The 27,019-nt window shown below is 30.1% G+C and overlaps 7 protein-coding genes across 14 annotated transcripts in view; 4 read left to right on the forward strand and 3 right to left on the reverse strand.

Moving 5' to 3' along the window:
- Positions 1–35: 35 nt before the first annotated feature.
- LOC122632456 (Bardet-Biedl syndrome 1 protein) lies at positions 36–3,051 on the forward strand. 2 transcript variants are annotated; one of them, XM_043819236.1, is made up of 7 exons: positions 36–88; positions 594–771; positions 840–1,049; positions 1,132–1,427; positions 1,495–1,744; positions 1,823–2,002; positions 2,071–3,051. In XM_043819236.1, the coding sequence occupies exons 2-7, from the start codon at positions 694–696 to the stop codon at positions 2,695–2,697; spliced, it is 1,641 nt and encodes a 546-aa protein (XP_043675171.1). In that variant the 5' UTR covers positions 36–88; positions 594–693; the 3' UTR covers positions 2,698–3,051. The 2 variants fall into 2 exon arrangements, with proteins under 2 accessions (XP_043675171.1, XP_043675170.1); XM_043819235.1 differs by lacking the exon at positions 36–88 and adding an exon at positions 351–504.
- Positions 3,052–3,203: 152 nt separating this feature from the next.
- LOC122632455 (post-GPI attachment to proteins factor 6-like) lies at positions 3,204–7,138 on the forward strand. Its single transcript, XM_043819234.1, has 13 exons — positions 3,204–3,258; positions 3,364–3,535; positions 3,634–3,847; positions 3,922–4,049; positions 4,116–4,399; positions 4,477–4,760; positions 4,854–4,982; positions 5,068–5,273; positions 5,351–5,508; positions 5,597–5,829; positions 5,913–6,107; positions 6,190–6,330; positions 6,403–7,138. Exons 2-13 carry the CDS (start codon positions 3,438–3,440, stop codon positions 6,574–6,576), a joined length of 2,244 nt encoding a protein of 747 aa, XP_043675169.1. The 5' UTR covers positions 3,204–3,258; positions 3,364–3,437; the 3' UTR covers positions 6,577–7,138.
- A 374-nt stretch (positions 7,139–7,512) lies between these two features.
- On the reverse strand, positions 7,513–11,125 carry LOC122632404 (dynein-1-beta heavy chain, flagellar inner arm I1 complex-like). Of its 5 annotated transcripts, none has more exons than XM_043819142.1 (10): positions 10,714–11,125; positions 10,238–10,314; positions 9,755–10,097; positions 9,334–9,669; positions 8,896–9,178; positions 8,649–8,814; positions 8,446–8,588; positions 8,049–8,376; positions 7,778–7,971; positions 7,513–7,696 (listed from the first exon to the last, which is right to left on the reverse strand). In XM_043819142.1, the coding sequence occupies exons 1-10, from the start codon at positions 10,829–10,831 to the stop codon at positions 7,621–7,623; spliced, it is 2,064 nt and encodes a 687-aa protein (XP_043675077.1). In that variant the 5' UTR covers positions 10,832–11,125; the 3' UTR covers positions 7,513–7,620. The 5 variants fall into 5 exon arrangements, with proteins under 5 accessions (XP_043675077.1, XP_043675078.1, XP_043675076.1 ...); XM_043819143.1 differs by having other exon boundaries at positions 9,355–9,669; positions 10,223–10,314; XM_043819141.1 differs by having other exon boundaries at positions 10,223–10,314.
- Positions 11,126–11,431: 306 nt separating this feature from the next.
- LOC122632407 (guanine deaminase) lies at positions 11,432–13,327 on the forward strand. The gene is made up of 8 exons (XM_043819147.1): positions 11,432–11,568; positions 11,677–11,919; positions 12,007–12,225; positions 12,308–12,415; positions 12,482–12,589; positions 12,652–12,817; positions 12,903–13,049; positions 13,112–13,327. Exons 1-8 carry the CDS (start codon positions 11,470–11,472, stop codon positions 13,309–13,311), a joined length of 1,290 nt encoding a protein of 429 aa, XP_043675082.1. The 5' UTR covers positions 11,432–11,469; the 3' UTR covers positions 13,312–13,327.
- Positions 13,328–13,370: 43 nt separating this feature from the next.
- Positions 13,371–15,761, reverse strand: LOC122632410 (low molecular weight phosphotyrosine protein phosphatase-like). Of its 2 annotated transcripts, none has more exons than XM_043819153.1 (7): positions 15,444–15,761; positions 15,175–15,365; positions 14,923–15,084; positions 14,762–14,840; positions 14,115–14,224; positions 13,812–13,973; positions 13,371–13,730 (listed from the first exon to the last, which is right to left on the reverse strand). In XM_043819153.1, exons 1-7 carry the CDS (start codon positions 15,478–15,480, stop codon positions 13,644–13,646), a joined length of 828 nt encoding a protein of 275 aa, XP_043675088.1. In that variant the 5' UTR covers positions 15,481–15,761; the 3' UTR covers positions 13,371–13,643. The 2 variants fall into 2 exon arrangements, with proteins under 2 accessions (XP_043675088.1, XP_043675089.1); XM_043819154.1 differs by having other exon boundaries at positions 14,034–14,224; positions 15,444–15,495.
- Positions 15,719–18,122, forward strand: LOC122632406 (U3 small nucleolar RNA-interacting protein 2). Its single transcript, XM_043819146.1, has 8 exons — positions 15,719–15,893; positions 16,177–16,313; positions 16,464–16,567; positions 16,651–16,878; positions 16,968–17,077; positions 17,160–17,356; positions 17,431–17,768; positions 17,885–18,122. Exons 1-8 carry the CDS (start codon positions 15,843–15,845, stop codon positions 18,118–18,120), a joined length of 1,401 nt encoding a protein of 466 aa, XP_043675081.1. The 5' UTR covers positions 15,719–15,842; the 3' UTR covers positions 18,121–18,122.
- A 973-nt stretch (positions 18,123–19,095) lies between these two features.
- Positions 19,096–27,019, reverse strand: part of LOC122632408 (ephrin-A5) — a 649,201-nt gene continuing 641,277 nt past the window's right edge. For both annotated transcript variants that reach the window (XM_043819150.1, XM_043819148.1), the window contains one exon: positions 19,096–26,944. In XM_043819150.1, coding sequence (XP_043675085.1) covers positions 26,799–26,944 — 146 coding nt within the window. In that variant the 3' untranslated portion in view covers positions 19,096–26,798. The remainder of the gene's footprint in view (positions 26,945–27,019) is intronic.

Below are 27,019 nucleotides of genomic sequence, written 5' to 3' on the forward strand. Positions count from 1 at the left end.
GTAGTTAACGAAATCTCTGAAGGTTGATTCGTAACTGTTTAACTGAGAAGGAAAATAAACATGATGCTAATGAAAACAATGTTTCGATGTAGGTAAACATTCCTCCAATTATTAAACATGTTTTAATGTATGTATATTGAATAAGTGCTCCTTATTGTATCTTCGTGTTCATTAATTTATTTTGTTCCGAAGATTATAAATTTTGTTCGATTTCATAACATTCATAAATTAATCATCTTAAATTGAAAGAATGTTTTAAAGAGCGCATGCTTACTGATATCTTAGTAATATGCCGTGTATTAGTAAAAGATTCCCATGGATACGTAAAGCCAAACATAGCACGTGATTTAGACGCTACTATTTAGAGCGAATAACATTGTGGAAAATATTAAGATTATATGAACATGTATATTTATTTTTTTGTTTTAAGCGCAACTCAATTGAATTAAAATAAAAATAAACATTTATTAATATATTTGAAAATTTCAATATGCACGGATTAAGGTAAAGATATATCAATTTTTACATTCTACAGAACTTATATATTTTAAAATAATATAAAAATTTGTATCTTTTTAATATATTATTTTTAGAGCAGATCATAATTCAGGCAGTAGTCTTGGAACAAGCAGGTGGTTGGAGGCCATTTGGGAACCGAGCGCTAAAATTCATACTCTTCCTGGCGGCCTCGATATGCTAGATGTAAACGGTGATGGTGATGTGCGTCTTGTGTCCACAGATTTAGGATCCGTTAACGCTAATTCAACAAAGGTGTTTAACATCAACCATTTTGATATTGCGATTTTTTTTCATAAAGAATGATTTTTTGTTCTTTTAAGATACGCGTTTACAAAGGGAGTGATCAAATAACGGAACATAATATGGTAGATGCACCCTGTGGAGTCGCTGGATTTTATACAGAGAATGGTGAACCCAGATCAGCTGTATTAGCTGCAGGAGCCGGTTCCAGCGTTTATATCTTTAAGAATTTAAGGCCATTTTTTAAATATTGCCTGCCGCATCTCGAAGCTCATCCTAAAGAGCGAGAAGTGCGTCTAAGATTAAAATTATATATTTTTCCTGTACCATCAATATTATTTGCGTTGAACGATATACCCGAGCTTTCTTCAGATATGGCATAAGGCTGGTCTCGAAGAAGAACTAAACGTGCTGACATTAGCCGATGATCTAGACTCGTTGTTGAAAGAACTTGGGGCAGCAGCAATTTCTCCACGTACCTTAAAATTTTTATCGATGGATGTAAATTTACGAATGAGTTTTGCGGAACAATACAGAAGGATACCTTTGATTAAAAACAACGCAGTCACCGCCCTTGGTGTTATCAGAAAGGATTCATGGAATGATCCCGCTTGTAGTTGCCTTATAATCGGTACAGAAAACAGAGAGATCCTCGTATTGGATCCGAGGTACGAGAGATGTATTAATTTCTTACAGAATCATTTCAATTTTTCTCTTTTTATTCGTCTTTTTTAGAGCGTTTACCGTTATGGACAAGCATCTTTTAAAGTGGCCTCCTGTATCATTCGCCACTACTGGTCTGTGGGCTGGTGATGGGAGAATTATGGTGGTCGGTAGAGACGGAAACATAGGAGCGATACGAAGAGGGAGTCCTGTGAAACTCTGGGAAAAACTTGAAGCTCCGATCGTTGCTATCTCTGTTCTTAACGGTGATGGTGCAGCAGTCGCTATTATGGACGGAACGTTATTAGGATTTTCCAAAAAAGTAGGAATTTGGAAACAAAGATTTCGAGCAACAAAAATAACAAAAATATACATAAGCATACATATGTTATTTTTTCAGGGTATTAAAGTATGGAGCATCAATGTACCAGGTATTATATTAGACATGGTAAGTTTGCCAGTACCACAAAGCGGACTTTCTTTACTAGCCGTCAGTACGGCTGGATATGGTGTACGAATATACGATGGTAAGCATCACGTGGACACGATTAAGACAATGGAACCAGTGTCTGCGATAAAGGTATCTTTTTATCTACTGTGCTTAATAATTCTCAACAAACTCTTATACAGAAAACGGATGTTTTGCAGTATGGACGGATGGGACAAGAAGAACGAGCGATGGCGATGGTAACGGTCAGTGGTGGTCTCTGTGTAAAGATATTAAAGCGAACTGCAGATTTTAGTATACATAATACAATTTTCTCCGTGACACCAAATGGTGGTACAAAATTTGTGATACCAAAAAAAACGCGTCTTTTCGTGGAGCAAACAATAAGAGAAAGATCTGAAGCGAAAAAAATTCATAATACTTTTCAACAGGGTTTTCTACGACTACGCTTAACTATTGCCAAAAATGCTCTTGATCTGTTAACCGGTTGCGAAAATACAGGACTTGATCCGATATCCTTGGAGGCTAATGTCCTTGGCTTAGGACCCAATTATCGAATTCAGATATTAATCACGAATATTTCGGATGGATTATCCGATACTGGATTGTTTATCGTTTGTAGAGGAGAAAATACAGAAGTCAACCCACGTGTTGTCAACTTGCCTTTATTACCCAGCGGTATACCAATCCCGATAACAATTGATGCTACGTTAATAAATAGAATTTCTGGCAAGGTACAAGTTTTACTTTGCAAGAAGGATAAATCAAAGCCACTTACATTCACTAACGTTATCTTACCAGCTGCTGAAGAAGAGATCGAAGTTTAAAAATTTTTCATTTTATATATTTATCATTGATCGAATAGCTTTTTTGTTCTAAATAATTTCGTAATATCTATTTGATATCGCGTCAATTGAATTAAATGATTGTAATTTAATTGGATGATCATGATGATTTTTGTTGGTAATCGCAAGATTTTAAATATATCTTCATGAAATATAATTTATTACAGAATATAAAAATAAATTTTTATTAAAAAATAACAATATGATTTGATAATTATAAATATGATAACTCGAATAGATTATAGAGATTTTTTCTAATTTACATTTTATCACTAGAGAGCGCAAACATCAGTATTACTAGCGAATCTACGAACGGCTCTACCTAACTTTACCTATAAACACGAAATTATAAATATGTTAAGTTTGTAAACTATTCGTAATAAAATCTTTACTTTATTCTACATGTGTTTTGTTAAATATTAATTATATTTATTATATTTTCTGCTTATATAATGATTGCCATATTTTTAAAACGTTTTTTCTCAAGTCAACATTTTTATTATCTTTACTTTTTTTTTGTACATTTATTACTTTTCTTTCCAGGTATGTTTGTTTCCAAAGTCAACATTGATCATAATATAGATAATGTGTGATATGCATGATTATGTATTTGTTTTTATTATTTTAATAACTTAATTTAATGTATAGGTGCATCATGTATAATACCAGAAGCAAGTCAAGAAAGTATACTTCAATCCTTTAAAAGTTATTCAGATGTAGCTATGTTTCATTTCAATGTTCCAAAGGAAGTACTTAGAGCAACATGGCAATTTGCAGCATTCATGGATGGACCAAATTGTCCCCAAAGAAAAGTGCACATGTTAGTGCTTTTTCTATTTGTAAATGTGATTCTTTAATTCATCTTATTTAAAAGAAAAGAACTTGGGACAGAATAAAAGTTTTAGTAATATTTTGTAGACACTTACGATGGGGTAGTTACCCTGTGTTATCTATTGATAATATGACATTTCCAACAAATATGTATCCACTAAACAATGATACACTGGTAATTTCAACTGATACATTTTTTGAACCAAAGACTATGGCTGTTATACCAGTTTATGGACCACAAGCTGGGGATTGGTTTGTGGCAGCATATTTATCTCATTGGGATAAAAAAGTTCAACAACAAGTATGCTTATACAATTTCATTCATTATCATTAAAGGAAATAAAATATTAAAGGATATTTAATTTAATATTTCAGGGCCTTGTTCACAAATGCCATTATAGTATAGGTTCTGTAGCTTTATGGGTAGGAGCAAATAATATACAAAATATACCTGTGGGTTATCAAACTACTCTGAAGACAAAAGAAACATCTTCTTATTACAAGTAATTATATATAATGAATCAAAACATGATAAAAGTTTGAAAGTTATTTATTTATATATTTTTTAGGATATATGTGCCATCTGGAATATCAACTTTACGTGTATACATTTGGGGATGTAATTTTACTGTGCATTCCTTTCGTAATGTATATAAACCTTGTATTAAGAATATAGCTTTGCAAGGTCGTGTTTTACCAATATATAATAATACTCCTTCAAGTAATATTGGAAATTTGACCATGCTAGATTCTTATACATTTACAATATCTTCTCCATATGAAGATAGTTACTATTATTTGTTAATTATTTCAGATAGTATAATAGAATTTAACATCAAAGTTAGTATTTCAGGTAAGTAGTCTGTAATTATAAAAATGAACTAATTAAAAAAAAAATTGAGCTTTATAAAATAAAATGTATTGTTTCAGAGTGTCCTATAAAACTAATAGAGAAAGAGTTTATAAAACAGTACTTAGATGTGTCATCAATTACTGAAAAAGTGACACAAATATCAGCAAAAAATCTGAAAGAACAACAAATCTACAATATTTGGAATCATAACATAAATTCATCTTATGATTTGATAGATCTGTATAAAAATCAGTTTTATGTACAGAAGGAAAATTCTGATGAAAAGGATAAATGCTTTCCAAGATATCAACTTGTTAGAGTTAAACATTCTCAAGTATTTTCTTCAAGTTATTTATTGCAAGTATGTTTAATTTAATAATATAGATATATAATAACAGATGAAAGATCAATGTGATAAAAAATTATATTATTTAATATATATAATTCTCTTTAGGGAAGAGAATGGTTAACTCCTTGGTTGGTATTAATGGACTCATATCCAATAATAATACAATTTAATATTTTACCTTTAGTAGATATTGGAGGTACTCTTGAAATTAATATTCATTTAGAAATGTATGAGGTAAGAAATTTTGATATTGCAAAAATTATTGAAAACAAACTTATGTGTAGATTATATAATTGAAAATCATCATTACTTTTAATAGACCATGACAAAACAATTAATCGTTGTAGCTGTTTGTGTTCAAAAAGGTCATGCACCTAATATATTAGAAAACAAAATTGTGTGTGAAGATAAAAAACTATTTATGAACTTGTCTTCATTAAGTAAACATGATGAAAGTATATTAATACCATATCCACAACCAGATACATGGTATATTTCTTTACAGGCAACATGTTACATAAATGAGTAAGATTATATTTTATATATATGAGCATACATATTCATAGTATAATTATTTTATGCGCGAATAATTCTATTTATAGCCATCCTGTAAATTGTGAAATGGAAGAAATTTTAGTATTATTGAATATTCATACAAGACAATGTGTATTTTCTGGTAACAATTCATGTGGTTATCATGGGATTTGTCAAGAAATTCATAGAAATCTTCTTGTGTATACAGCTTGTGATTGTTTTGAAGGTAACAACTTTATTCCAAAGTAAAATATGCAAAGGAAATTCATATTTATCGAAAAGTATGAGTTATTAATTATCTATTACATATCTAGGATATAAAGGATGGGGCTGTACTGATGTAATTTCCACTAATTCTGGACATTTTGCTGTTATAACAACATTAATGTTAACATTAAGCAATGGATTCTTCATACCAGCAATATATTTAGCTATAAAACGAGAACTTTATACAGAAGGATTGATTTATTTATCTACTATGTTATCTTCTGCTTTTTACCATGCCTGTGATCAACGTACTACAAATTATTGTATTACTAAATTCGAAGTAAGTTTGTTTTTAGCTATGTATTATTATTTACTTAAACAGAGAGGCATAGAAATAAATTAGCTTTTTTTTCTATTATCTAGGTTTTACAATACTGCGATTTTTTTTCAAGTATATTAGCTTTTTGGGTAACACTTGTAGCTATGGCAGGATTACCTATTCGTTTCGTATCTTTATGTCATATGCTTGGCGTTCTTCTTATAACATTTGAAGTGCAATCTGATAGAACAAGTTTAATTAGTATATTGATGCCTTTGACAATAGGTATCATAATACCAGTAAGTTAATTATTATACATCTTCATTATCCGGTTCTAAATACTTTAATAATACGTTTTTATTTATATTATAAATCCCGTAGGTTGGAACATACATATATCGTAGTTATTATTTAAAAAGTTGGAAAAAACCTAACAGATTATCAAAGCTATTAATAGGCTTACTATTAGCAGGTGTTGGTTTACTGCTCTTTTCTTTAGTTGAAACAGAAGCAAATTATCAAGTATGTAAACATAATTGATATAATGATTTTGTTTTGAGAAATCTTATAAATTATAAATTTATTTTATTACAGTATGTTCATAGTGCATGGCATATGGTAATAGCTATATCTCTAATATTTTTATTACCACCTGCACGAACAGAGCAATTAAACAACTCAGATATTGATTCTTCTACAGAAGATAGTGAGTTATTAAACTATAAAGATTATCCTGAAAGTCCAGTATTTACAGTGATAAATAGGTAAGAGAATTTAGTAATTGTGTTCAGATGAATAGAAAAAGAAAAAGTTTTCCATTCAAAACTTTCTTATAATTGCATTATGCCAAAATAATATTATAATTGATAATTAAAACTAACAAAATATCTATAAGTATAGGAATCTTTTATGTGTTTGATAAGGAAAATAAGAACATGGAGCCTCAATATATTACATATATGATTTTTTTTATTAAAAGAGCATATATTAATTTGTAAATTCAACACATTTCGTATGTTGAATAAGATGCATAAAATTTGTAATAGTACGAACTATAATATATAGGAAATATTAGCTCTTCTAATAAAAAACGATTATGTGAAAGTATGTGCATAGTGCCTAATAAAATATATATAAACTATTTTAATAAATATTGAGATATATATTATTCTAATTTAATAATAATGTTTTTTAAAGAAAAAATTATCTTACTAATAATTAAATGTACATTTCTTTTTTTAAATGAAAAAATTGCAATTTCTTTATATAGTTCCTATAAACGTAACGATAAACTTAAATTAATATGCACGCATTAAGGAGTATATATTTAAAAGCTATACAATATTTATAATGTGTTTAATAAGTCATTCTATAAATAAGAAAATTCTAAATATAAAATATATTAATTTTTATAGTAAGATATATCTAAGATATAGATATATACAAATATATTTTTATTAGTATTTTATATATTTCTATATACACAAAGTATACATAATACTTTTTTATGAAGCTTATTTAAGGATAGTTAGAATTTGTAACTTATATAAATATTATATATTATAGTTATTGAACAAATACTTCACTATTAAAATGTTATAATATTATCATTTTAATATCTAGATATGTAATACTTTATTTGTATTATCTAACATATTTTTTTATATTTCTATCATTAATGTATAATTATATTTAAAACGACATTATAAGTAAATGGAAAAAAACTAAAATTAAATTTTATTAGATTCATAAATTTGAATAATCAACTGTTATCCAATTATTCATTTTCATTGAATTTTTTAAATCATATGATTAGCTTCTTATTGCATTAATACTATAAGCATCTTCTAACTGATCTATTACAATGTTATAACGTTCCAGGGAATATCTAAAATTATTTAAATTTAATATCTATGTTTTTTCTATAAAAAATACAATTATAACTATTAATTCGCAATATTGCACATACCTTTCATCTACACAATTTACTAACCAGTAAGATGCATTTATCATTTTTGTACATTGCGTTTTTAAATAATATTTTTTTGTGTATTGCACATTTAAGTATTTAGAAAAAGATTTGATAAGTGGATGATATGCACCTATTTCTTTAATTGTAGCTATATTGCAAATTTCTATTTCTTCATCTAACATTTTCCACATCTATGCACATAACAAAATTATAACGAATAAATATATTAAATAACAATCATATATTTTCCATCTTGTAAATACTTCACCTGTGTCCATTTTTCGTATATTAAATCTTTTAAACACGTTCGATACTTAAATCTTTCAAAAGCATATATTGCTTCAATACCTTCATCAATGTTTTTAATATTTTCAAAAATTTTGTTAATTAAATTTTTAATCATGTTTTCTAATTGTATTATAGCTATTCTAAATTTATGTATAGTTATATTGCAATTAGTATCTTTAATGTTTAATATATTTTCTTTAATTGCAATGATTTTGTTTAAATTATCATAAAACAGGTTTTCGATTTGTTGACAACATTTTTCATAGTCTATTCCTCTTGCACCTCCAAATGTTATTTCTTTAGTGCACCTATGATAATATAATAATAATATACACTATATTTTCAAGAGTCAAATATTAAATTTTCTAAATTATTACCTTTCAAAAATAATTCGTGCTTTACAAATTTCAATAATATCATGACATCTTTGTATAAATGCATTAATATTATTAAAAATCATTTCTTCATCTATATCCCATATTCTATAAGGACTAATGGAAGTTGCTATATTTTTTACAAACTATAAAATATTTTAAAGATTAATATTAACTTTAAAATTAAAAAAAAAATGTTTTCTTACTTTTTCATAAACTTTCCTGTACATTTGGCAGGTAGATATAGATTTCTCTAGCATATGTATCCCACTTTCTGCTTGTCCCTTAATTGCAGTCTCTAAATCTATATATCTTTGACACTGAGATATTAATTGAGTACTTAATGCTCGACAAAGAGACCCAATATTATTTCTATAAAAATATAAATTTTATGTTAATATCATATAAAACTCTATTGTGTATTATATATTTTAATAAAATATCTATATATACGTTATACTATAAAAAGGTGATTCCACCCAAATGAGTAGTATTAGAAGCAATATCTTCGTCATATTAGATTCTATATTATCCGAAATATATAAATTTGTACAATATTCAGATAAAATGTTTAAGTATATTAAATTCGATGAAGATTCCATCAGTGTTTCTTTTAGTTTTCTGATAAATATTGGAAATGATTCCACACTTGATGAATTTATATTTTTTAATAATTTGATAATAGCTTGGACTTCATTGTTTGATAATTGATTATTTAAAGAATTTAAATTATCATCTAAAAATATACATGATAGATTTTATTAATTTTTAGATAAATTTTAATGAAATGATTTTAGTTAAAAATATAATATGATTTTATTTAAAAATAAATTCTATAATTTATATAAAATATTCATTATTCTTAATAATGATAAAAATGATAGCACTAACAAACATTTTTCCAATGATTACATTCATCCATTATACTTTCGATATTTCTTCTAATAATCGTAGTATTCAAAGCTGCATGTATTTGTTTTGTCCAACATCTGACTATTTTTTCCAATCTTCCAATTAATTCTTTTATATGAAATTCTTGCATTAGTATGGTCGTATCTTTTTCTTCTCTAATTACGGAATTATCCTCATAAAATAATTGAAATCCACGTAATTCAGGTAAACGTTCCTTTGGTACATACAAAATCGTTCGATTTATTGATTTACAAAGTTGCTCATTTAAAATCATTAAAAGATTGTGTAAGTTCAAATAGAGATCATCCTGTATAACTAGAATATAATAGAACAAAATATATAAGATAAGTCATAAATTTATTTATGATTATAAAACGATTAATATAATTCCAAAGATTACTTTCTGGCCACTCGTTACTATTTAGAGCAACAGGAGCGTATATATTTTGTAGAAATTTGAAGAACGATTTTGTTTTATCTTCGTTAATATTTCCACAGAAAATAGTTTTGAGAAAATTATCAGTTGTGTAGATTTGTAAGGGTGATCTTAAAAAATACATAAGATCTACGTCCTTGCAATCGGAAAGATTCAAAGATGCTATTAATTTATTTTGGTTGAAAAATATAATCAATATAGTATGAGATACGCATTGAAAATATTCTCGTATAACTTCGTAGCAGCTTTCATTCCAATCCGATTCTTTAAGATGACAGAGTATCGTCAAATCCTTTACGTATTGTACCTAAAAAACATACTTCTATAATGGAAAATGTAATAAAGCTTTTAGACATATGATTTGGTTTTATGAGTTGAAAACACATGCGTTTGGTTAAGATCGATAATTTTGAATATTCCCGCTCAACTAACAACGACGATACTGACTAGTGTTATCAGTTCTTGCTCCGTATAAGTTGGATTTTCTGGTTCTGAAGAAATCTCATCTTCACTCTCGGAAGTTTCTGTCATGAATAGATAAAATCAATTAATCCTCTTTAAATATAATCGATAATTATCTTTCTTCACGCGTCCATTAAAGCTGGTAAAACTGTTATTATTTCTAGGAGAACATTAGCACACGTGTGGGAACATAGCAGGTATTTCGATTGCAATTATTTTCAAATTTTCGAACGAATGAGTATATAAGAGAGATTATATAATAAAATACTCATCTAAATTATTTAAAATACAAGTCTATTTATCTTCATAGAAGTTAGATATATTTTTTTACAACTTTATGTAAAAATATAAATACTTACGCGATAAATTCTTTTTCTTTTTATCATACAATATAAATGAGCTCGATATTTTTTATAACACAGAAGTAATACAAATTTTGAGGAAAAAATTGATTCTTTTACCTCGTCGTTCATAGCCTTCCTCATCGGTATCCATATCCAAATATTCGCGATGTGGATCGGATATTACTTTTTCTGTTTTTTTCAGTTTTTCTTGTTTCTTTTCCTTTTTATTTTCCATATTTAATATCGCAATAAACACAATCGCAAATAGAAAATAGAATAATCTTTGAAATTAATTGATTTAGATTAGTTTCACGAAACAAATGTGTCATGAAAAACGATCTCGTTACAATGATATTACGTTTGATCAATAACACCTATCTTGATAACGTTTCTTTTTTGCTCATTTAAAAATTTCTTGAAAGCATTATTTAGATATTTTTCTATTATTTCACAATATATAAAAAATTCTAACTATATGTAAGTAATAATTAATTATAAAAATTTTAAAAATATAAATCATTACAGGCGCTAAAGATCGCATCACTTCTGCTCTTCGTAGTGCAAAGCGACAACGGTGCCATCGTTGGTAATCACTAACAGATCAATGAGCGAAACTGTATGGATCATGAACTTCTGTTTATATTCCGAGAAGATACATATTTTTAAAAATTTGATTCAATGAAATTATCGGTAGGAATGACTCTTAATAAAATAAGTCAACTGATGCATTAATATTGAAAATCGATATTAATTTTTCTTTTTGGTGGTAATCTTACTTTTTCTTAACACGTAAAAAAATCCACAAAAAAAATGATCTTTTATTAGAATTTTTCAGTTTAAATCTTTTCGGAACATTAAAAAAAATTCTCTATAATGAAACGCCAAATATTCGTTGGTGCCTTGGTACATTCTAACGAAAAAAGAGAATTAATTACGATTGATCGCGCTGCAGTACTGGTTGAAAATGGCAAGGTATAAATTGACCTGTGTTATAAGATGTCAATAAATATCATGTCTTTGTTTAAATTAAATAAATATATAAACAATTGTTATAATTTTTATAACATTTGAAATTTATAGATCATTGATGTTACTGTGAATCCAGAACCTAGTGCACACATAGGTGATCATGTCACTGTTTTAAATGACAAACAATTTTTAATGCCAGGTCTCATTGATTGTCATACTCATGCAGTTCAATTTCCTAATCTTGGTTTGGGTTATGATAAAAATCTATTAGACTGGTTAGAAGATTATACTTTCCCTTTAGAAAAAAAATATGTAGATGAAAAATTTGCTAAACATGTATTTGAAACTGTTGTGGTATGTAGAATTTTTTATTTTAATCTGTAACAATAAAAATATTTATATATATATATATATTTATATATATATTTATATAATATATAGAAACGTACTCTTGCCATGGGTACAACAACAGCATGTTATTTTGCATCTCTATATGGAAAGGCATCTATGGAACTTGCTCGAGCAGTTGCATATTTAGGTCAACGTGCTTTCATAGGAAAAGTAAATATGAATTTACATCGTGATGATGGATATTATGAAAATACTGCAGAATCTATAAAAAATACTATACAATTTATAAATGATATTTTAGATTTTGATGTAAGTAAAAACAATAATCTCAACTATTCATGGTAACTAGATTATTGAAATCTTAGTATTTCATAAAAAATTTTTTTTATAGAATCATCTTATAAAACCAATTATTACACCAAGATTTGCTTTAAGTTGTGATATGGAATTAATGAAAGAATTGGGTAAGCTGGCTAAAGAAAGAGATCTTCACATACAGGTATTTACAAATAATGCATTAGTTAGATTATTGCAAAACATAATTATAAAAATACCATTATTTTAGACACATATTTCTGAGAATGTAGATGAAATTAAAGCAGTAAGAAATATGTACAAAGAGTATCCATCTTATGCTAGTATATACAATGCAGCTGGACTTCTAACTAACAAGGTAAATTATAAAATGTACATAAAAGTGTTATTTTTTAATTAGACTTGAACAATTTTTTTTAGACAATATTAGCTCATGCAATACATCTCACAAAAGATGAAATAACACTTCTCAAACAAAATGATACAGCAATTATACATTGTCCATCTTCTAACACATGTTTAAAAAGTGGTATGTGTGATGTACAAAAGTTAAAATCAGAAGGACTTAAAATAGGATTAGGGACAGGTATTGACAATTTTTTGAAAAATTTTTAAATAGATAGATAAATCTGTATAAATATTATATAAATAAATACTTATTTATTTATTAGATGTAGCAGGTGGACAAAGCTCTAGTATGGTACATGCAATGAGATCTGCATTGCAAGTGTCAAGTAATCTTGCTATGTTTAAAAATGATTATGAAAGTCTCAACTATAAAGACGTATTTTATATGGCTACTTTAGGAGGTGCTATATGTAAGTATTTCTATTCAATATCTAATACTTTTCCCATAATTTGTTTACATACAATTTTTCAGCACTAGGGATTAACAAAGAGGTAGGTAATTTAATACCTGGTAAAGAATTTGATGCACTTATAGTAGATATGAGTGTAAGTAATGGGCCATTAGATGACTTCATGAGTTATACATTAGAAGAACAATTACAAAGATTTATATATTCTGGAGATGATCGTAACATTGTTGAAGTTTATGTTTCTGGTTACAAAGTTAAATAAAAATATATGTATCATATATTTTCATTTTTTTTTAATATCATAATTTATTCCATTCATTATATATTATATATTTTCACATTTATCACATATATCACATATTTCTCATATATCATATACTTCACATTAATTATGATTTGCACATATTTTATTTTATTGGTTAATATTTTAAACAAAAATATAGTTTCATAACATGATTCATCAGTATATATTTTTTGTACATTTATACAAAGCTATTATGAAAAGTATACAATGCATGCAAGCACATAGATGGTTAATAGTGCTGTTTAAGAGTATTTAAGTTAGTCATGCATATATATTTCCTAAATTTTATTTTAATTATTTTTATGATACTCTAAAAATGATTGTATACTTCTTAAAGATTGTTCAAATGCTTTCTCAAATCCATAACTACCGTTGTCCTATAACAAAATGATAGTATATAGATGATATAAACACTTTTTGATAAGATGTTATAAATTCTATCATTAAAAGTTACATACAAATAATGGATCTCTTATATTAGTTTCTCCTTTTGGATCATATTTTCCTAGAAGTTCAACAATAGCCTTACTATTTTCTGGTCTTAATTTGTACAAATATTCCATTATATAACCATCCATTCCAAATATCCAATCATACTTGTTAAAATCAGCTTTTGTTATCTAAAATAACAATAATTATAATATCAATCTTTTTTATTAAATTATATAAAATATTCTTACAAGTCTTGCTTTGTGAGAGTATTCAGTAATTCCATTTTTTTGAAGAGTTGACATAGCTCTTGGCTCAGGTGGATTACCTATATGATATTTTAAAATTGCTGCACTATCTGCTTCCCAATAATTAACTAAATTCATTTTTTTAATTTCTGTATTAAAAACTGCTTCTGCTATCGGAGAACGACAACTATTTCCTATAATGAAAAATATTATCAATTCATAGTACTATATTATTACATTACTACATTACAATCCTACCTAAACAAACCATAAGTACTTTATTTTTTTCTGTCATGTCGTACGAAATTATGAGATAAAAATACTGTAAGAGATACAAGATGGATGTAAAGATAGGTAAGATGTAAAGATGTAAAGGTTAGGTAAGAACAATACATAGTAGACTGCAGCACAGTAGTATTTACTTATATATATTATAAAAATTGATAGTTCGCAAATTATGAATCGCGATTCTCTAAGACTGCAATGTTTTTATTATGTACCACTAATATAAATGATTTTTGTGCCTGTACTTATTTCTTTTATAATATAGTTAATTGATATTAACTTATAAGTAAAATATTAAATTTTTTGCCAGGATACTCATAAATTAGTTATTTAAAATAAATATTTTTTTCTCTAGGTTTAAGTTGAGTTATTATTCTACATCTGAAAAAATAAATATTCCATTATATGGTAACAAACATTATACAATTAAATAAGAAATTAATCACCTTTATGCTTTTGTAAGAATGCTGTAATACTTCTTACACATTGATCATATGCCTTCTCAAATCCAGTGATATCATCATCCTATGAATATAAAAATAATTTATATTGTGTAAATTTTATTCAAATAAACGTATATAAGAATAAAATAACTATGATAGTATACATAATAAGGATCACGTATTATTGTTTCTCCTTGTGGATCATATTTTCCAAGCAATTCAATTATCGCTTTACTACCTTGTGGTTTTAATTTATTTAGTTCTTGAATATTTTGAACATCCATTCCAAATATCCAATCATATTTATCAAAATCATCTACTGTGATCTAAAAATAGCAATAATATATAATATTTTTATATATAGTAAATATAAAAATAGTTTGTATTATATTTTATTTACCAGAAGCTTTACATACTGGTCTAGCACGATGAGAATAACTTGTAAGTCCTTTCTGTTTTAATATAGACATAGCTCTCCGATCTGGACTTTTACCGGTGTGATATCCTATAAGACCTGCACTATTTACTTCCCATTGATCAGTTAAATCAAGTTTCTTAATTTTATCATCAAAAACAGCTTCTGCGATTGGAGAACGACAAATATTTCCTTTAAAGAAATGTTCATATTAGATTATATATTATATAGGTAAAGAAGTAATTTAATAAAGGAGGTTTAAAAAAATACCTAAACAAATCATAAGCACTTTTTTCTTTTGTGACATGATTGATTTTATTATTTTTATAACTTTACTACTAATTTTATTATCTTTATTATTTTATTAGTTAGATTTGCACGTGAAACATAACAACTTTGTTTGTTTCCTAACCTTTATGACTTCAGCGATAAGTTAAGAATTAGGCCTATTCTCATTGGCGTAAACCATTATAAAACCAGAAGTAATGAACAGCCTTAATAAAATTTTTTTTACCCGCGTATTGCATACGTGCTGCACTCTAACTAGTTTAGAGGGCAGCAGTAAGGATGTAACATTCCTATTTTATACCATGTGCTCGGTATACTCAAAGTGAATTTAGAATGTTATATTTTATCTTCAGTTAAATGTTATATTAATCACATATTAAAATGTCGTTTTTTATAAGAAACAATCGAGTGAAGGGTAACGTTAAAAGAAAAGTAAGTTACTAGTATATGCAAATTGACACAATGAAACATCTATAATAATTTGCTTACTATAGGTTAGATTTATTGGTAGTTTATAATAAACAAATAGTATATCGTTGAGATTTAGCTGAATTTAAAGTTAATAAACTAGTTTAATTGAAGCTTTATTTAATTAGTTTAGTATTTAATATTTAATTTAATGTTTAATTAATTTTAATAATTATTAAATATTATGTATCCATAATATATCTGATTGATGATATATCTGTTGAAATACTATTTGTTTATCTTTCAGCACAATGGACATTTCGAAAATAGAGATAAAAGTACATTTACTTCTAAAGGAAAGAAAAAAAATATAAGAAAATCTATACCCAATGACAATGAAAGTATATCTAGTAATGATGAAGAACTTGCAGAAGAAAATGAAAAGTGAGTGGAGCTTATAGCTAAATATTTTACTTACTATATTATACATTTTCTATAAAAAATATTATATTTAAAAATAAATTAACAAACAAAAAAAAAAGAAAAAAAACAATGATTACTTTGCAAAAAATAAAAATAAACTCTGTTTTATAGACTAGGATTACCAGAGTTTGAAAGTGAATCAGAAACTGAAGAAACTATTCAAGAAAAACGTATTAGATTAGCTAAAAAATATCTTCAACAAATAGAGGAAGAAGGTTAATGAATATATATGAACTGTAACATTTATTACAAATATTTGTGCATTATTAATGTGTTTTATATTTTGATACATATACAGAGAAAGATAGAGCAGAGTTTGAGGAAGGAGCAGTTGCAAAAAGATTAAAAGATGAATACTTAGAGGAAAAGGGATGCCTTAGAAAAATTGTAGCAGCACATTATATTGCTCACAAGGATCCTATAACGTTGAGGTGTAATGCTCACAAAGATTCTATTACTTGTTTATGTCTTTCTAGTAAAGGGAATATTTTATATTCAAGTTCTAAAGATGGTAGTTTAGTTAAATGTAAGTATTTATTAATTTTTAACTAAAAAAATTAATTAAATAATATTTATAAAAATAATGTAATTTACATTATTTCAACAATATTGTAGGGTCGTTAAAGGAAAGAACTAAATTAAAAGTTATAAAAGGAAAAAGAAAAGGACAGGATGGAATGAAATCAATTAATTGTATGGCAATTAGTACTGATGGCAAATTTTTGGTAAATACGTGTAGTATATTACGTTTTGAATGTATATTTTTTATGTTAGACATATGTTTTTAATTCACGAATGATATTTCAGGTTGTAGGAGATGGTGGTTGTAAAGACATCAAAGTATTTTGTGGGGAAAGTTTAAATCTTCTTAAAAATTTACAAGGTCATAGAGGTATAATAACTGGTCTAATATTTCGAAAAGATACTCATACACTTTACTCTGCATCTGAAGATAGAAGCGTAAAAGTTTGGAATTTAGATGATATGGCATATGTTGAATCTTTGTAGGTACACATTATAAATTTCTATTAATATTTTCACATAAATGTGTATGTGTAAGATATAATTCTATTGTTAGATTTGGACATCAAAATGGTATCACGTCAATCGACGCTTTGTCAAGAGAACGTGCTATAACTAGTGGTGGATTTGATGGAACTGTTAGGATCTGGAAAATTGTAGAAGAATCGCAGTTAATTTTTAATGGTCATAGTGGCAGCATAGATATCGTTAAACTCATCAATGAAGAGAATTTTTTCAGTGGTGGAGATGATGGCTCATTATGTGTATGGGGTTGTCTTAAAAAAAAACCTTTATGTTGTATATCAGAAGCACATGGGAAAGATGAAAATAATGGACAACCAAATTGGATATCGAGTATAGCAACGCTTTTGAATACTGATTTAGTTGCATCTGGTAAGATATTTTTTCATGAGATATCTTTTATTTAAAAATTCTGCATATATTTTATATATGTTTATTTTATTACGATTTACACATCTTTAAATGCAATAATGTTTTTCTTTTATTAGGTTCTCAAAATGGAGAGATCAAGTTGTGGCGGTGTGGTGATTCGTTTAAATCATTGCATCCATTATTTACAATAAAATTAGTAGGGTTTATAAACTCATTGGTATTTACACCAGATGGTAATAATCTGATTGCTGGTGTTGGTCAAGAACATAGGCTTGGTAGATGGTGGCGTATACCAGAAGCCAGAAACTGTATTACTATTATACCGTTAGTGCAAAATAAAACAAATAAATAATATATTATTTCAGAGATTAATTATTACATTTTATCGTTTATATGATGTCGCATGCACATTATATAATATAGATTTTATTTTAATAATTTCAAATTAACTCTTTCGCTTCTCCCAATACTCTTGTGAAATAATCTGTTTTCCTCATCGCTGATAACTTGATATTGACGTACAGAGTACTTATGACGCTCGATTAATTTTTCTCTTTTATAAAGTTGGTGTGACGTAATAAAATTATTCTTGGTAAATAACATAATTCATTTTAAATTTCTCTTAAAAATACTATATTTTTAAGGTACGTGTAATATTTTTAATTCAGGTGATAAAATTATAAAAACATTTAATCCTTTGAATGCGGAATTCTTCAGATTTAAATACTTTGCAGAGATCGATGTCGAATACTTTTTCGCGTACCGCATACTATATTAAGGTATCAGTTGGCTATACAACGTGTAAATATGTCACTATTTTAATGCTTTATTTATGTCAAATTAAATAAAATATTTTTTTAGATATTCTCGGTTTTTTCGCTGTGCATTTAATTCATTATTATCGATTGAGTTATTTGGTCAGTAAAAACAGGATGTAATAATACCGACTGAATTATCCATCATTGGTAAAAACAGGATCTATTGCCAATTAAGTTAATAGTAAAGTTTTGTGTATAAAATTGCAAAACGTGATATAATTTCATGATAGTTAACTTATTAATATTAAAATGTAGTTTTAAACATATACTGTTGGCGTATATATAAGTATTTCGTTCGTATCTGAGCGTTCATTCTTTGAGGATATTTATCGTTCGGAATGAAAAAATTAAATGTTTTCAATATTTAATGTGTATTCAATTCTTATCTATGAAGTAATTTTTTTCGTAATTATTTTTTTTTAAAATAGTAACACATGTCAATTCTTTTTAATTAAAGTTTAAATAATGTTACGCCGTGTATGGCTATAATGAGAATGAAATAAAAGAAATATTGGTCCACAGTACAAGTATTTATTTATTCTGTACAAAAGTTGAGTTATAAAATATTATGTCCCCATTTTAGGTCTTGTTCTTAGCCTTGTATACCATGCCGTCTTGAGTTCGTTCATATAATAACAATATCGCCGTAAGAAAACGCATGTGCTCAGGAGAAATGTTGTATTATACTTTTTTCCGATGCGCAAGTAGAATGCGTTGAAATTCGATCGTCCTCATTCGAAAAAGAATCATCATCGAATCATTCTCGCGCGAGCACCTGCGTTTCTTTTCGTACGAAGCTCGGCCCTCACCGTGTACACATAAATCAAACCTGATTTTAAACTCGCATATTTATTCGCGGTAACAAACAGTACATGCGTGTGTACACTACTACTTGTGCATTCTTGTAATAAGTTATTTTTTTTTCCTTTTTTTCAAACAAATGCGACATATGGGCCTTCCCACGTGATTTTTCTTCATGCCGTTCTCCCCATTTTTTTTTTTTTTTTTTAATATTTATTTCTAGATCATGAGTGTGCTTTTCAGTGCGTTTTGAAGATCATCAAGCGATATCGTTCCCTGCATTACGCACAATTAATAATTTCTCGTTTCTCTCCGCTGAATCTACTTTCAGTATAAATCGACCGAACATCATTTCAATCGAAATTCGCATCAAGTACATCATTTCAAGGCGCAGCCTCGTTTTATCTATTTTTCAAGTCTTTTGTCCCGCAGCCTCATAGGATATAAATTCATTTCTTCACATCGCTTCTTTTCATAAATTAATCTTTTTATCCACCTTTTCGATAACCCGCCAATTCACATCGAAGTAATAGGACTCTTCGTAATCTAGGAACTAACGATAAATTATCTTAACATTTCGCTTTTCATTCACGAAATCTCTTATCATATCGATGCTTTTCGTATATCTTGTCGTAAAATTCGGACGCAAATGAAGTTTTATTGGTTTTAAGATCGAAATAATCGTAATTACGTATAGCGGAGAGAATGATTATTTTTCATGCACACATTAGATGCTCTTCGCATTTTTCGACACAAACAAGTGTTCCTCGGCTAAATATACATCCAAATATATTACACGTTTTGGGTGACCTTGTGCAAGTTATAACTGTCGCTATACAAAGTTTTGCGGTATTCCATGATGTGAGCTTTTTTGTACCGTGCTAGTCTCGAAAACATTGACATCCATGCTATCATAAGTCATATTTATCTTTACGACAAAACGGTGAGATATCATCGATCACACGTACAATGAAGCGTTACACGAAATAATTGACGTAAAGTACCTCTGGCAAATACACTATCCGCTTTCACGAATCTCGATTTTTATTAACGTAGGCCTAATTCGAAGAAAATTTTGCGAAACTTCGCAGAATATTAAAAATTTCGGTAAATCTGATCTTCAAACGACGCGATATTTTATTAAAGAAAATAAGTTTATGAATCTCGTTCTGGAGCATGCCCTGAATCAACGAAATCACATCACAACCATTTTTTTCGCATATGAATCGCCATCGTGTTAAAAATATAAATGAGAACGCGAAATATTTAGATGGATATAAGTTGATAGCCCTACTTTAAAAAATTCGTTGTCTCTAATATGCAATTACGAGGCTTTCGCTATTTTAGGCCAAACGATAATCGCAAATGTCCGAAGATCATTCCGATCGAATCGACTGGAGAAGTAATTAATCTTTAAAAATGAATTTTAATAAAATCGACGACGCGCATCGTTCGAACGTTCATCGAACAATTCATAAAACTTTTGCTCGCGATAATAATTCAAATACTTTCTATTTACCTTCTACAAGTGTAAAACGTTTGTCCGTATACACGGTGTCTTTTACGATTTTGATGGAATGTATGAAGCGAAATGAGACGACAGATGTATTAATAGAGCTTTTGAAGTCTCGCGAAAAAATTCAAGAATACGACCGAACCGGAATTCATTTTTTTCTTTACTTCTTTCCTCTTTCATTCATGATCTCTCTCTTTCTCTCTCTCTCGCGTTTCCTCTTTCTCGGCTCATTTTCTATAAAATAGGAGTTAAAAAGTAAGATATGTCTACGGCGAGTACACGAGCAAGTTCTGTTTTAAACGAAATTTAAAAAAATCTTCGACCAAGGCATCAGATCAATTGAATGAGAAAAGAAAATTGTATACGATGTTTCATTTTATTCTAACATCCGTTCTGCAAATTTTCATGTTATTTTAAGGAGTATACTTGTCTTCTTTAGTATAAAGAAAAGAAAAGAAAAGGAAAAAAAAAGTTAATTACTCGAACGATGCCATGGTTTATCCGCGATTGAAAAATATACGGTTCAAGTGAAACGATCGTATATATTTCATAGATCGAGCATTCTTTTGTACTACAGAGACGATTCGCGCAAGGTACTTTCAAACAAAACCTCCACCGAGGCGAGCATGCCATTGCATCGGTGTATATGTATGTGTGTAGATGAGTAAAAGGAGACCCGGTCCCCATTTCTTTTTCGTCAGGTGTCTTTTCACGCGTTTTACTTTCTTCTTTTTTAAACTTTTTCATCGATATATCTCTGATATCGATATACATATACAATATACCTACATAACTTATGCGACGCCAACGTTTCTACGCTCGCGCATCGTTATCTTCCATTTTGCGTGTACTACTCTTGATAGCACGCACCGTACGCGCCAATCGCATCTCTCTTGCATCCTTCCTTGTATACTTTTTCACTCTAACTCTCTTCCTCTTTCTCCCTCTCTTGCATTCTACTTCTTTCACACACTCTTGCTCTCTCTCTCTCTCTTTCTCTCTCTCACTCATACGCGCGCATATGGAATCTTGCTTTTTACCGCGTGAACGCGACGATTTTTCTTCTCTTCGAGTGGTGTACGTGTGTTTCTCGTTTGCTTCTCTTGTGCTCTCTAATATGTGTGTATGCATGTATCAGTGTATATGTGTATGCCTGTATCCTTTATGAAGATCGTTTTACGATTTTATTACGTACGGTTACCTGTAATTTTTTTGTTGATTATGTCTTTTTTCCGGTTTTTTTGTTTGCTTTGTTTAAACACTATTTCGCTACAGTGGACTACCATTATGAACGCTACGCTACTTTGTATTGTATGCTTTGTTTAATGAACAACGTACTGTACTGAATGTGCACACGCAATCTAACAGACCCGATTTTGCAACAAACGTACACGGCACTAGATCATTTCACCATATCCCCGGTTACGTTACGATAGATAAATCATTCAAAAAATCGGCAGGTTGTCGATATTTTTCTTTCGTTTACCTATGTATTCCGCTGTCATATTTCAGCCATCCGGTGAGAATCTAATTTTTCACGTGATGCCGTGTATGTTTACCGCATTACGGCGAGCGTATGTGTCAATGTATGTACCGAATATAAAATAATATATGCGCCGTGAGAGATTCACGATCTGTCTAACTGTGGCTTCGTATTTTAAACCTTCTCGTTTAATTAGTACTTGTGTTTTCGTTCTATGAGTAATAATCATAGTTAATTATAACCACTTTGTGTGTTTTCATGTTAAAAATCTTAGACATCAACGTACATTCACTTTTATAATAAATCGTTATTAGAAACCTATCTCGTACTTGCTATGCATTTAATATAAATTTCATCGTGTTAATTGTTTATCGATCGTCTTATTTACAAAAACGTCTCTCTCTCTCTCTCTCTCTCTCTCTCTCTCTCTCTCGCTTTCGCTCTCTTTCTCTCGTTCACTTTTTCTCTCTTTTTCTTTTTCTCTTTCCCTTTCCTACTTTATAAGAAAAATTTTCTCTCATTCTCTCTCTCTCTTTCTCTCTCTCTCTTTCTCTCTCTCTCTCTCTTTCTCTATCTATCTATCTTTCTTCCTATTTTCTCTTTCGGCCTTTACAGTTTAATCAAACCGCTGGCAGTGTATAAGACGCGGTGTAAATTGTTAACTCCGGTCTTGATAAATGAGAAGGATGAATCCTTCCATATAAGTTTATATATTTTATATAGGTGAGAATATAACGCGTGTCCTTTGGTCGCGGTGCAAAGGACCCCCACATTTTCTTAACACTGTTCTTGCACGCGCGTACAAGCGAGATTGAAAAGATGACGAAAAGGATCTGAACAAACATAAAACACAAATATGTATGTCGCTGTGAAAAAATACTGAAAAAAAATAAAGTTTAGATACCAAGGCAGGATGCGTTCCACTTTATCTTTTGCAGACGATTTTATATGGGGACAGTAACGTTGACCAGAATGGCGAGATAGATAGTTCCGCGTTAAAATAGACAGGTATTGCACAGGATGTAGAATGATTTTCTACATACGTACTTGAATACATCAGCATACATACATATACTTATATGTACGTATAGATACAAATTCTTTAGCGATATTCTGTGCTTTGAACATTTTTCGTGTTTTCCAAAATATATCTTTGTATAGTGGAACGCTGTCATGTCGCGAACGGATCCATGGAAAAAAAATGGATAGGATTCGGTCTGCGTGGAATGGATGCGGTAGGATGTGAAAAATAAAATGAGGAGAAAGAGACAAAAATAAAATAAACTGCAGTGAGTGACCTTGTCTATTTTCTATCGATAGTTCGTTTCTATATTATTGTTATACTGTATTCACCTATCGTCCGTACGAACGAGTACCATTCACGTGGATCTATGTACGTTTGCTGCATCGCTTTATTGGCGCTGAAGTGTGTGTATGTGATCAATTGTGGATCCGATGAGTTCGTTTACGAAACTAACAATAAGAGACGCTTTCCACGATGCTTTCTACGATTCAAAGTTCGTACGATGAATAAAAGAAATAATCAATTATAGGACGAATGTAGAAAACGTAAGGGTAATTTGTACGTTCTTGAACGAGACGAGCCGTGAACCGAACGTATTGTATGTACATACATCTGCGTGAAGTTCTTCTATTTCGGACGTAAGTCGATTAGCTACGGGATTCTGACGTTTACGATCGATCTACTTTGAGAAAAAGCTTCGGATAATTTACAATGTGCGAGTGATTGTCTTTGAGGTTCTCGGTTTACAGCTTTTGACTGTCGTTGCAAGAACGTACTTCGGGTGGAAACGAAAGTGTCCGTGATTTTCATAATAAAATCAAAAATAAACAGAGTAACGAGAGAAACAAAATTTTTGATGAATCGTGATGCGAGCGATAAAACCGTCTCCTATTATTGTTCGTAAAATTCATCGTGATATGCTATTGCGATTAATAAAGTATGAGGAAAAAGTATACAAACGGTAAACAGACACGCGAACAGACAGACAGACAAACAGACGTGGATCGTAGGCATGTAATACTTAGGCTTAACAATACTGTAGTGGATAACATTAAACACGCGTTTTAGTTATTTCTTTTCTTTCGCTTTGTTTCGCTTTCGGCCGATCTTATTCATTGTTTTCGTTCTTTTCAAGGTCGGTGCAGGAAGGACGACGATCCGTTTGACAAAAGACGAAAACGATTGGTCGATCGAGCGGCCTATGCGTTCAAGGATCCTCTATCATTTTTTCTTTATCTACGATTCGGAATAAGAAGGGTCTCTCTCTCTCTCTCTCTCTCTCTCTCTCACTCTCTCGCTCTCTCGCTCTTTTTCGCTTCTTTCACAAATTCCCTCTTTTCTCCAGCGTTAACAGCATCGTCTTATCATCATGATCATTATCATACGATATTCTTTCGCATACACATATTTACAATAATAATTCATTAAATCTAATCATCTCTCAATGGCGAATGCGAAACGAAAATTCGTTCGCAGTTATTCTCTTGCATTCTCGAATTCTCGCGGTTCTCGTCGCGCGCGAGACAACTCACGCTGAATTATGTGTAAAGTGTATAATGTGCCGCGTGTCGTGTACATGAATGTAGGTATTATGTGGTGTGGTGTGTAAAACGACGGACAATAAATAGAATTACAAAAATAACAGAAAGAGAACAAAGGATAATGCAAGATACAAAGAAAAAAGGAAAGAAGACGATCGAACGGCCAATCGATTAAATTCACGAGTAGATAATGCTTACTCATAGATCCGATATACCGGATAGTATAAAAAACAACAAATGCGACGAGAGTTTAGCCGTACGTCGAGAATAAGAGGCCTCGAGTCTTCGTTGTTCTCCTTTCTCATAAGCCTTCTTTTTCTGTCTTTCTTTCTCTGTTTCCCTTTGTCTCCCATCGTCGATACGCAATTTATTCGCTATTAAATTTGATATTTTACTAGTAAATATAGAATATCGATTGAATATTCGTAGAGTAATAATAGCGGATAATAAATATAATACAGATCTATAGTACAGGTATTATACAAATTTTCACATTCTCGCAATTTCCACGCACTCATAGAGAATTTTCTCACTGGCGCTCAAACTCTCTCTCTCTCTCTCTCTCTCTCTCTCTCTCTTTCTCTCTCTCTGTCTCTTTCTCTCTCTCTCTCTCTCTCCCTCTCTCTCTCGCACGGATAATATATACTTTTTTGCCACGATCGAGACGAAAAGAGATAGCCGACAATCGTCGATTCGTCAAATTTGAATCGACGCGTATAATCAAGATAAGTCCATCGAATCGTCGCTCGATTTTATGAAATTTTCAACATCGACGATGGATCGTTATCGCGTTTTTGTCGCATTAATTTCGCAAACGGGTCTTTACGTCCTCGTGGGCGTTTACGCGTTCTGTCTCTCTCTCTTTTTCTCTCGCTCGCTCGTGCGTCATACATAAGATTCGTCTAGTATACGGCACTCTCCTAAATCTCCTTGCAGCTCGAAGAAACCGCTGGAGTCACTTGTACATATTCGTTAGGAATTTATTTACAGGCGTGCTAATTATCGTGGGTCAGCGAATGTACAGGTAAACGCGCACGACAATTCAAACGGGAAACGAGCTGGAACGATTCATCGTTAGAGTTTTTCGACGATGGATAATCTCATTGTTCGTGTCGAGAGAAATCGTTTAAGTCTCGTCTTCCGTTTCGATTCGACAAAGATTCGTCCATTTTCTGGCTAGATATAACTCGTATGCGCGCTAACGTTATTCGCTCCGAAGATATTTAACACGCTACTCGCACACATCTTTTCTCACGCGTTCGCATTACTTTCATACACTCGCTCTTTTACCACGCTCTCTTGTATTTCGAATAAATACCTAGAATTAGCGTAACGATAAGAAGGACAACCAATACGACTACCATTTATAGTAGTGATAATAGTGGGCGTACTATAATAGTATCTAGTAGCAGCGATTCTCCTTGTTCTTCTTCTTTTTCTTCATTTTTTTCAGCATTTTTTCTTCGCTCTCTTCTATCCTTTTTCGTCGTCGTCTTGCTTGACCATCTCGACATCTATACGCCATCCCGCTTGTCTTTCTTTTTTATTAGTAGTTAATATGGCTTTGCCACGAGTCTCTTATTCAGACACGTAGTCTTTCTAGGTCCATCCGTACATATATCTATACCTTCTTACCAGCAGTATCTAATAGATATCTCTTCTTTCCTTCTCAGCATTCGGTCTCGGGGCAAACCGAGCGATGGTTGATCTGCGCGCGTCCCACGATCGAGGGGCTGCAGCGCACGATAGAGGCGCTGCGTGCCTCAAGAAATTAATTAAACGTAGGATAATCACAGAAGAAGGGGTTCGACGCATGGGATACGCTCTTCGTTGGTAGTGTCGTCGCTTCACCGCAGCAACTGCGGCATGAGAGCACTTATCAAAACGCTAGAGACCATCAGGAACAGGACCTGCCCGAACCCATACGACGCCGCGCCGTTGTACGTTAGTTCTTCGTTCTTCACCACCTCGTTAGGATGATCGGAGTATTCCTCTGAAAATAGGAAAAAATACCACGTGAGAAAGTTTCTACCGAATCGATGCGAAGCGAATAAAAAGTTCTCCACAG

Source organism: Vespula pensylvanica, chromosome 10 (genome assembly GCF_014466175.1).
Source record: "Vespula pensylvanica isolate Volc-1 chromosome 10, ASM1446617v1, whole genome shotgun sequence".
In the NCBI taxonomy this organism is placed as follows: domain Eukaryota; kingdom Metazoa; phylum Arthropoda; class Insecta; order Hymenoptera; family Vespidae; genus Vespula; species Vespula pensylvanica.

Excerpts from the sequence above, each read along its gene's own strand:
- LOC122632456 (XM_043819235.1), top strand. Across the intron at positions 1,428-1,494 it reads ATCCTCGTATTGGATCCGAG|AGCGTTTACCGTTATGGACA; the intron begins GTACGAGAGATG and ends CGTCTTTTTTAG. Across the intron at positions 1,745-1,822 it reads TATTAGGATTTTCCAAAAAA|GGTATTAAAGTATGGAGCAT; the intron begins GTAGGAATTTGG and ends TTATTTTTTCAG.
- LOC122632455 (XM_043819234.1), top strand. The coding sequence starts at position 3,438 with ATGTTTCATTTCAATGTTCCAAAGGAAGTACTTAGAGCAACATGGCAA. Across the intron at positions 4,050-4,115 it reads GAAACATCTTCTTATTACAA|GATATATGTGCCATCTGGAA; the intron begins GTAATTATATAT and ends TATATTTTTTAG. Across the intron at positions 4,983-5,067 it reads TTCATTTAGAAATGTATGAG|ACCATGACAAAACAATTAAT; the intron begins GTAAGAAATTTT and ends TACTTTTAATAG.
- LOC122632404 (XM_043819141.1), bottom strand. The coding sequence starts at position 10,831 with ATGGAAAATAAAAAGGAAAAGAAACAAGAAAAACTGAAAAAAACAGAA. Across the intron at positions 9,179-9,333 it reads TAATCATTGGAAAAATGTTT|ATGATAATTTAAATTCTTTA; the intron begins GTTAGTGCTATC and ends GTATATTTTTAG. Across the intron at positions 8,377-8,445 it reads GCACGAATTATTTTTGAAAG|GTGCACTAAAGAAATAACAT; the intron begins GTAATAATTTAG and ends ATATTATCATAG.
- LOC122632407 (XM_043819147.1), top strand. The coding sequence starts at position 11,470 with ATGAAACGCCAAATATTCGTTGGTGCCTTGGTACATTCTAACGAAAAA. Across the intron at positions 11,920-12,006 it reads ATGTATTTGAAACTGTTGTG|AAACGTACTCTTGCCATGGG; the intron begins GTATGTAGAATT and ends TATAATATATAG. Across the intron at positions 12,416-12,481 it reads AAAGAGATCTTCACATACAG|ACACATATTTCTGAGAATGT; the intron begins GTATTTACAAAT and ends CCATTATTTTAG.
- LOC122632410 (XM_043819154.1), bottom strand. The coding sequence starts at position 15,480 with ATGTCACAAAAGAAAAAAGTGCTTATGATTTGTTTAG. Across the intron at positions 14,225-14,761 it reads ATTCTTACAAAAGCATAAAG|GAAATAGTTGTCGTTCTCCG; the intron begins GTGATTAATTTC and ends TTTTCATTATAG. Across the intron at positions 13,731-13,811 it reads ATATAAGAGATCCATTATTT|GACAACGGTAGTTATGGATT; the intron begins GTATGTAACTTT and ends ATTTTGTTATAG.
- LOC122632406 (XM_043819146.1), top strand. The coding sequence starts at position 15,843 with ATGTCGTTTTTTATAAGAAACAATCGAGTGAAGGGTAACGTTAAAAGA. Across the intron at positions 16,568-16,650 it reads TCAACAAATAGAGGAAGAAG|AGAAAGATAGAGCAGAGTTT; the intron begins GTTAATGAATAT and ends ATACATATACAG. Across the intron at positions 17,078-17,159 it reads GTACTGATGGCAAATTTTTG|GTTGTAGGAGATGGTGGTTG; the intron begins GTAAATACGTGT and ends ATGATATTTCAG.